This window comes from Oryzias melastigma, linkage group LG1, assembly GCF_002922805.2.
Source record: "Oryzias melastigma strain HK-1 linkage group LG1, ASM292280v2, whole genome shotgun sequence".
NCBI classification, from domain to species: domain Eukaryota; kingdom Metazoa; phylum Chordata; class Actinopteri; order Beloniformes; family Adrianichthyidae; genus Oryzias; species Oryzias melastigma.
The window spans coordinates 9,554,115-9,563,987 of record NC_050512.1 but is presented as its reverse complement, the minus strand read 5'-3'; the positions used below and the strand labels follow the sequence as shown (position 1 = coordinate 9,563,987).

At 36.0% G+C, this 9,873-nt stretch overlaps 1 protein-coding gene across 5 annotated transcripts in view; it reads right to left on the bottom strand.

Annotated features, from left to right (window-relative positions):
• Positions 1-133: 133 nt before the first annotated feature.
• syngr1a (synaptogyrin 1a) overlaps positions 134-9,873 on the bottom strand; it is a 27,049-nt gene continuing 17,309 nt past the window's right edge. For 2 of the 5 annotated variants that reach the window (XM_024259295.2, XM_024259296.2), the window contains 3 exons: positions 9,211-9,448; positions 5,548-5,693; positions 3,513-5,368 (listed from right to left, as the gene is read on the bottom strand). In XM_024259295.2, the coding sequence (XP_024115063.1) occupies positions 5,267-5,368; positions 5,548-5,693; positions 9,211-9,448 (486 nt within the window). In that variant the 3' untranslated portion in view covers positions 3,513-5,266. Of the gene's footprint in view, positions 2,917-3,512; positions 5,369-5,547; positions 5,694-9,210; positions 9,449-9,873 lie in introns of those variants that run through there. The other 3 variants (XM_024259292.2, XM_024259293.2, XM_036213483.1) reach the window with 3 other exon arrangements.

Here is a 9,873-nt window from a genome sequence, read left to right as displayed (position 1 = left end):
TTTAGAAAGACAAAAAAGTTCATTAAAAAACATAAATATAGACAAAAATCATTGCTTTATTTTGTAAACTTATTTTTTATATGCAGACAGCTGAAATAAAAATAGCTTTTGCTGGAGTTCAATTATTTTTTTATTTAGTTAAATAAACAAACAAAATATGAAACGGAAAGAAAAGACACAGAAGGACAATCACGTGTCTACATTGTCTTTCTTTATTCTTATTGGTTAAAACCAAAACATCAAAAACAAACATTTGCACACATTATTCTTTTTTTAATTCTAAACATATTTCACACAGGAACATCACACATTTTTCAACTACACAGATGTAAAATATAAAGTATATACTTGTTTATATACTTTGGTAATTTGGTCACTTTTTTTTTCTCTTTTAGCAGGTATTGTTATCCAAAATAAAAAGATTTCCCTACCCTGAAAGCAAAATAAAGGATGAGGCATAGCCTACCTCACCATATATCTTACCACATTAACAACAGACCATAGAGCTCTTCTTTTTTTTACATACAGAACAAGCATAATGCTCTAAAAGAACGCAGATCCTTCCTGCCAAACACTATAATATGTTTAATCATAGATTAACAATAATTTATAGATTTACTAATACAATATTCTTTTAGAAAGTGGAGTAATGCATGTTTAGAAATACTTGGGGTCTTGATGGTCGACTTTAAATGCAGATTTCCTGACATAAAGATAAAAAATAAAAATATTAACTGTAGGACATGTTCTGTCCACAAATAAAAGTTTGTATGTAATAATGCAGAACAAGGTTTTCAATGAAAAAAAAAAACCTTAAATAGTGAAAAAGAAGTGTTTGTGGGGGTCAAGTGGCATCCAGCGTTTGTTGGATTTGGCTTGGCAGTCAGCACTAAGGCAACAACTAAGACAAAAGATTTTCAGAGAAAGAGAAAAAAAAAACCCTCACAAAAGTAAAAAGAAAACACACGCAGTCTTCTTTTCTTTATTTTTGGGGAGGTTACTGTTTGGTATGTGTGTTGGTCACCAAGAGGTTTTCGAGTCAGAACAATCATCTTCAAAGTGCTGTGAATATGTGCCTCGCTTTGCTGCCCTCAAGAATATCTAACTTCCAGTTCAAGCTGAACCGTAACTCCTTCAAGACCCACTCCGATGAAAATCAGGTTTTTTAAATGTTCTTGTGGCCTTTTTCTGATGGTTGACCTCGTCTAAGCTCACTACTAAAAGGTGAATTTCTGATGAACCACTGGTGCTCTGCAGGAATTATGTCCTAGATAATGACAGTTTAAAAAAAATGGCTAAAAATTGAATAATTTTAGTGAAAAGACCGCAGGGAATGTTTGTAAAATAGATCAAAAGATGATCAGAGTGGGACTTTAAAACAACTCTCCATATCTGAACCTATTGTGTTTTCATTTTCCAAAATCCGCACATGAAGTGAAAATTCCAAACAAACCTTTTCAGTGTCAGGAGCCCACCAAAAACCTCGATACAAACTTCAGCCGCAACATCTTTTATTGTTGTAAACTCTAATCTTGTCATTTTAAACGCATGTACCTATTTATGACTGACCAACTGCTAACAGCATCAAACCGCATCTGTTCTGTTTCTGGATCCAAACAAAGCGGTATTGTTAGCAGCACAGGTTAAGCTAACACCACAGTCTGATTTAGAGCAATATTACACAAACAGCCTACCTTGATTTTTTTTTGTTTGTTTGTTTGTACCCGTTTTCTTGTAATAACGGCATATGCAATCACGTTATCACAAGATCACAACTTTTGTTGTGTCGTAAGATAACAAAATAACAAAGAATATACTTTTTTATTTCTCTACAATCAGCAACAAAACAAAGCAGTTAGTCAGAGAAAAAGTGGAACACCAGGAGATCTATAATTGATAACTTAAACACGGAGATTGTGCTGATTGTGATAAACATCATTTGAGGAGACGGTTGGTCCGCATACAGCAGTGCAGGCAGCAGCGTGTTGGTTTATTTTACCGTCTACAAGCAGATGTACAGACATCCTTGATAACAATTCCATTTTTTTGTGGTATCGAGAAAAACTATCTTGTCATCATAAGAAAAAAAAACATGTTCCTGTGATAACGACATAGGTCGTTATTACTAGAAAACCCTGTTTTCTAGTAATAACGAGATAGTAGGTGTCGTAACTGTGACCAACATCTTTTTCTCTTGTGATAATCAGATTAAATAGTACTATTGTTTGTGTTAACAAGAAAAACTATTCCGTAGTCTTGTTTCCACAAAAAAAGAATGTTTTCTTGTAATAATGAGATAGTAAATATCGTTATTACAAGACTATAACCAGACTAGTGTCATTTGTTCTAACAAGAAACACTATTTCGTTGTTTTGTTATTGCACAAAAAATGTTGTTTTCTGGTGATATCGAGATAGTAGATTTCGTTATGAGAAAAAAAAAAGTTTTCTCCTAATAACCAGACCGTGTTATAGTATTTTTCATGCTTATGAGAAATATTATTTTGTGGTCTCGCTATCAAGACAAAACTAATGATAACCAGATTGATGTCGTTATAAGAAATTGAAAAAAAAAAAAAGCAAAGTTGGCTGTTTGCAGCTTCCATACAACTTTAATGCCAAGGAAACAAAATAGTTTCTAATTAAATTTTTTTTAATTATTTTGGACAACTTCGTTCATATATCTGACCCCTCCAACGTCTCAGTAGTCTTGACGCTGGTAGCCCCCAGTACCATCAAAGGCCCCATCACTGTTGGCCTGGCCTCCTTCTCCATTTGGACTCTCCATATTGTCGCCCCCGAAGCTCGTGTAGGGCGCTCCACCTGCATCCAGGCTTGGGTCGGTGTATTCCTGCGAGAAGAGCGCCGAGTCGGCCCCTAGCTTGTACTTCTGGTAGGCCAAGAAGGACTGCCCCGCCTTAGAGATGGGGGTCAAACGATGAACGGAGTGACGAAACAGAAAGAAGAGTGCAGGAGAGGAAAATAGAGGTAGATGTTGGAGCAGGGGTGTTAGAGAAGAAAAGGAAGAAATGGCAGAAATGAAGACATTTATTAGTGTGCTGGAAAAGCTTGAGAAGCAGGTTAGACAGTGTTAAAGGTTATTCAGTCAGCCACAGCAGGTTACGCTTTGCAATAATAAAAAAGTAAAAATAATTTATTATTATTCATTTTAAAGCAACATCTAAGAAGCATGAGATAAAAACACAAAACATTATCTTACAATGACAGTGTCCTTTTAATTAAGATGGGCTCGTTTTCTAAATTACAGCTCTGCAAAAAACAACGCATTATGATGAGAAGCTAACTCAGTGTGGACCCCCCCCCTCTACTTTCAATGCATTATTCAGTGACTTAAAATATTACTTTGTAAATTATTTTAAGTAATGATTGTGATATTTCTGTTTATGGACACTAGTTTCACAATACAACAGGTGTAAAAACTTAAATGATACCAAAAGAGGGCTAAAAATCATTATCATATTTTAGAAGTATAAGCTGCGTTCTTTTTTTTATTTTTTACAGTTTGGCCATGGCTGTGACTTGTACTCAAATGTGATTTTTAAAAAAACTAGGCTCATGAGTTTATTATTTCCAACTAACAACCACTAGAGGGCACTGTAGGTGTGTCTATCAGTATTTGCTACTGACAGTAAAACAGAAGAAGAAGTACCTGTTGGTGTAACACTGGACTTGGTGGAATTGTTTCAAAGTGACACAAAGGATGAAGAATTCAATGGATTTAGTGATCTAAATTGATATAAAAAGTTTGGTTGACTTGTTAGCATGTTTTGTTAGCATAGATTCATCCTACGTGTCATGAAGCTAATTAGGCATCACTGTGTTACAATAGTGAAGGGTGCATATATTCAGTTTATTATTATCTATTCTGTTATCATGAGATTCCTTTCAAGATGAAATGTCCATTCTAAACATATTTTCATCCCCGAGTAGTCACGTATTAACGCTTGGCTAAGGACCCTCTGTGTCACTTTTCGGGTGTCCCCAACTCGTCGTTTATTAACATGCTGGCTGTTCGTAAAATCAAGGATCCGCAAACCTCAGGACGGGGTACAGGATGCAATACTGGACACGAACTAGTCCTTGGGACACGCCCAGTACCTGTACCCAAATCCGGCGGTCGTGGTACGGCGGTAGGGCAGTCGACCCTCCATCGGAATTTTGTGGGTTTGATTCCCGCCATGTATCATGTCATGTGTCAAAGTGTCCTTAGGCAAGACACTGAACCCCACCTTGCCTCTGGTGGAAGGTTGGTGAGAGTGTTCAGCAGCAGAGCCACCACCAGTATGTGAATGGCTGATACTAGATGTGGACTGGTCATCTGAACACATCCACTACCTGTACCCAAACATGGTAACCTAACCCTAACCCGGCACAGGACGTGGTACCTGACACAGACTGATCCTCGGGACACGTCCAGCACCAGTACCCAAAACCGGTACCATGTTAGAGTACCGGTACTGGATTAGGGTACCAGTGCGCTCCACGTCTTACTACTGGCTTGCGGCCTAGATGTTGGGAACCTGCGACTTAATGGTAACAGCCAGCTCATCAAAAACGACGAGTTAGGACATCCAAAACATAAAAAAGTGAAGCGAAGGGGTTTTTAACCTGACGTCAATATGTGAGAGTGTGTTGCCATTTTTGCTTCTCCCAAAAGTGCGACTTACATTTGATTTTTTTCCTGTCTGGAACGCTTTTTTTACGGTCCACGGATGCCTACAGGGATGAGTCTTGTAAACTGTCACTTGCTGAAGGACTCCACTCCAACTATTGATGCATTAATGCACTGCTGTCCATTTACTCACAAAGCAACTTTAACTACCTGAGCAGTGCATACCTTTTTTAAGGATATAAAAAAGCAAAAACAACAAAAAAGGAAAGCAAATCAAAGAAACAAATTATTGAATGAAGAGTGTTTGCTTAGTTTTCGTTTCCTCTTTTATTCAAGAGCACAAGTAAAAGTTTAATGAATTATTTCAGTGCTTCCAGCATATATATCCAGATATTATGAGTTCTATAAAAAAAAAAATATGAAGATGTACACTCATTCAGGGCAGCTGGCTTTCAGAAAACCTGATTGGTTTAAATCTGCAGCTGTACATCCCAGCTGTGCTTCAGTTCCACTCACTAACAGCAGTTTCTTAGTGTTGTCAGGAACCCTTTAGACAAGAGTCTGAGCATGTTCATCTGCAGAGGGTTATTGCAGCAGCAGCAGCAGCAGCGTAAAGGCAGAGTCAGACAGACAGCTAGACTAAAGGCTGGTGAGGCTGAGGGGGGAACAGCTTGGTGTATTCCTCTTCAAATGACACATTCTTAAATTTCTCTATGGAGAAGAGAGTCTGAGCGACCTGTTGGGAAAACAGCCTCATGAGTTCACATACATCTTTGCAGGCAAGGGTCGTGACAATGAGAAACAAGCGAGGTTTTCTAGAAATGCCAGTCAGGGTTACTCTGTCCACACCAGCATTCGACAAAATTATTGTTTTTTTTTTTTTTAGTTGACCAACGAGAATAAAGAGAAACACACCCAGGTGAAGATGGAGAAGAAGGAAAATGTGATGGCTGCCCGAGCTGCATCCCCTCCTTCCCTCAGGGGGTTGTCCTCCTCCTTGGAGACCTGCCACTGGTTGGCCAAGAAGCAGAAACCCACAAACCACATGAAGGACCAGAATGCTGGAAAAACAGGTCAAACGTACAGGAGAAAAGTTCAGATTACAGTTGTGAACCACAGTACTCCCTATAACCAGAGTAGAGGACTGACTTGGCCCCCAACTTCTGTATATAAAAACATCTTAATAAGTTGATGCCTAATATCTGTCTATTGACAAAAAGGCGTTTCGGGCTCTCATGCTCACGCCTAGATACGCATTTTTTTGTGCTCTTGTGCTATCGAGAAACACTATCTTTAGATCTTGTTATCATGAGGAAAAAACAATTTTTCTCGTGATAACGAGATAGATGTCATTACTAAAAAAAATGGTTTTCTTGAGATAACTAGACAGTAGATCTCAGTATCAATAGAAAACGGTACTGAGATAGTAGAAAAATGTATTCTCTCGTGATAACCTGACCACATGATAGTATTATTTGTGTTTACAAGAAATACTATTTTGTGATATTGTCGTCACGAAAAAAGATGGTTTTCTCGTGATGACAGAATAGTAGATGTCATTATTACTAGTAAAAGCTCGTTTTCTCGTAATAACGAGATAGTATGCCGTTTTTGCAAGAAAAAAAAATGTTTTCTTGGGATTACCAGACCACGTCATTGTACTTTTGTACTAATGTGAAATAAAATTTTGTATTTTCAACATCGCAAGAATTTTTTTTTCTGGTAATAATGAGATATTAGACGTGTTTACCTAAAAGAGAAAAAAAAAGTGTTTTCCCGTAATAACCAGACCAAGTGATAGTATTTTTCGTGACTACGAGGAATAGTGAGACAACATTTGCGATAACGAGATTGTTCATGTCATTATCATGAGAACAAAAAGCTTGGTTTCTTGTGATAATGAGAATAGTATTTCAGAGTAGTAGTAATTTTATTTTAATGATCACATTTTTACTATTTCTTTTGATTGTTTCTTTTAATGTTTTATGTAAAGCACTTTGAATTGTGTCTGTACATGAAATGTGCTATACAAATAAACTTGACTTGCCTTACAAAACACGTGGTTATTAAAAGCATCAGAAACGAAACAAATGCTTCCCCATTCCACCAGTTTGTCAATTATTTTTCCTATGTTAAAAATATTTTTTAACACCTGCATTGAACAGTTTTGAGGTAAAAAAAAATTAAGAGTAAACAAACTGTTAATTATCCCTGAGCGAGGTTTGAACCCATGACCTTCTGACTGTGAGTCAGCAGCTCATACCACTGCGCCATCTAGTGGCGGAAACACTGCAGACTGTCAGACAAAACCCACTCCCACACTACAAAAATCTGCCAAAAAACCTTATGCGTTCCAAAAATAATTTAGGAAACAGAAAAGAACAAGTCCCTCCCCGCTTGATCAGTGTGAACACCATGGGCTTAAGGTGTGTTACATAAAGTGCACATGCCCAGTGTGAACGCATCTTTACACCAGGCTGGGTGGAATTGTTCAAAAACGACACAGAGAAGGAAGAATTCAATGGATTCAAGGATTTGAAATTAATTAAGAGTTCAGTTGACTTGTTAGCATTTTCTATGGTTATCTGAATAATTGATCATATATTGAACTATATTCTCTATTCCTCCTATGTTTCCTGAAGCTAAATAAGCATCAATGTAGTGTAGTAAAGTCTGTATATACTCACTCTATTATTATCTATTCTGTTATTATGGTTTGCCTTTCAAGACAAAATGTTGGTTCTTGTTCATGTACTTTTTTAAAATAAATTTCTCCTATAAGAGCGACTCATACTGCAATGTAACTTTTATATGCTTTTTTCCTCCTTTATGTTTTGGTTTTATTTATTTTTTTGCAGCTGCATCTTATAACCCAGAGAAACTTATAATCAAAAAAAAAAATATGGTACTTATTACTTTTAAGAATTTAAGAAACAAATTATTTTCATTTTTATTCCGACACACTTTTAAACAGCAGAAAATGCAACAGCAGAATTTTGTTTTCCCGTTGCCACATGATCACAATTGGAAAAAAAAGAGAAAACATGTCAGAAAAAAGAAGTGTGGTGGCGAGAAAGAAATGTCGTTGGTTCAGTTAGAAACATCCAGGTCTCATTAGACGACCAGCTGTTCCTTTATTTCATTAGCATGCAAAACATGATGTAGATGTGGCAAGAGACAGAAAACAAGAGTACCAACAAGTGATGGAAGCAGAAAAGGAGAATCTGGTCTCAGACGAGAACATCCTCATTAAGAGACTTGACTGCATCATCTGCATATTCACACACAGATGCAGAAAGACAAACAACACCTCCACATCTCCACGCCTGAAGTAAGTCTCACACCTTTTTATTTGAAAATGGTCTCCAGGATTAATGCTGTTTACTTCATCATAAGCATATTTATAAAAAAAATAATAAAACACAAGTCGGTGGCGACATTTGGACCCAAAAAAATAATTTTTGATAACAAATACACAACAATTGCATAAACAAAATCTCATAACATCACGTGTTTTTTGATGCAACGGCTGAATTTATAAAAGAAATTATCAAATTTTACAAAGAAGATCAATACTAGTTTATTAAACCCATATACTGATGTTGCTTTAAAGTAATAATTTACTACTACTACTATTTTTTAGTACATAGATTCATAATATTTTTAAAGTTCCACCGTTTTTTAACTGATAGTATGTGAATACTTATTTTTTAAAACAAATATAATGGTATTTTAATGAAAATACAGATGTTTATTTATCCAGATGGCTGAAGAACACTGATAAAAATAAAGATTGTGAAAAAAAAAACTTTGTTTTAGGTCAGAACATGCTTTGATTTGTTTCCGTGCGATTTGGCTGACAGGGCTAAAAGGACAGGTCAAATGCAGTAGCCATGTCTTTAAATACCACAGTGTGCCGACCTGCACCAGTAGTACATCTGTCCCCTGAAATGACTTATTCATGCTCTTTTATATTATCTTTTAAATGTCTTATCACTTTAATCCATTTACTTGCCTATTTGTGCTATACAATAAACATTTCTGAGTATACTTTTTACCTTTGCTTAAATTAGAACTGTGCAAATATCTGAAACAGTGATGGGACTTCTGGTCTCTTTTTGTAACTTTAACTGAAAAAATGCTCTTAGAAATATGTGTACCGGAAGCCTAAAACGTGCATTTACATAGACTTTTTGCTGAGGCTGTTGTAAGGTAGCTTTAAAGTTAACTGTGTAACAGTCAGCAGGGATTCAACCCATCAAACTCTTGTCCAAAAGGAAACATCTACCCAAAGTACTGTCAACAATATAGATCTCTTCAGACCAGCTCACCTTTCACAAAAAAATATAAAAATGGAGTTAAACATCTGAAGTGAAAGAATTCATAGAAACAGTTTGGTTCATATGAATTGTTATAGTAAAAAAAAAAAAAGTTAGATTTTGTTAAGGTTCCTTAACTATACTATACACATACCTTTCAATAATAATTGAAAAGTCATCCATCATATACTGACCAGTTCTTCATACCAAAAGAAAACTCAATAATTAAAGAAGAGAAATAGGACCCAATTATATTTACCTGACACTCCAATATCAGCCAGAACAGCCTTTTTGCGGTCTTTGACGCTGCTGATCTGAGGGAAGTAGACGTCCAGAGCCAAAAAGGCAATACAGCAGAGAAAGGCCATGGAGCCCATAAAGACGCCGTAATTACAGGCATTCTGGTTGCGGTTGAAGATGCAGTACTGTTCCATTTCATTTTGCCGGTTGATGTAGCCTTCATTAGCGATGCAGCCGAAAATCACAATGGAGAAGAGCTTGAATGGAAGAGAAGAAAGGATAAAAAAATAGGTTATAGAAGGGATAGAAAGGCGTTGAACCAAAGAGTCCAGGCATCAAACGGTAACGTTCCCATGATAAGATAACATGAATTAACAAAAATTGCAATCAAATACTAATTAGTTTTTGCTTATTAAAACAAAAAAAGCTACTTTTTCTCAAATTCCATAAATTCCATAAAATTCCATAAATTAATTAATTTAATATTAATTAATATTAATTAAATTAATTAATAATTCCATAAAAACCAGTATGTTCTGTCCTTAGTTTATTCACTTTCTTCTTATGAGCTTTAAATGTATTTATAAATGATCCTACAGTTCTTTTTCCATTGTGACTTTGAATAAAATGGAAGAGGAAGAAGTACTGACACTGTTGCTCCATTTAAGTACATTAAGTCCTT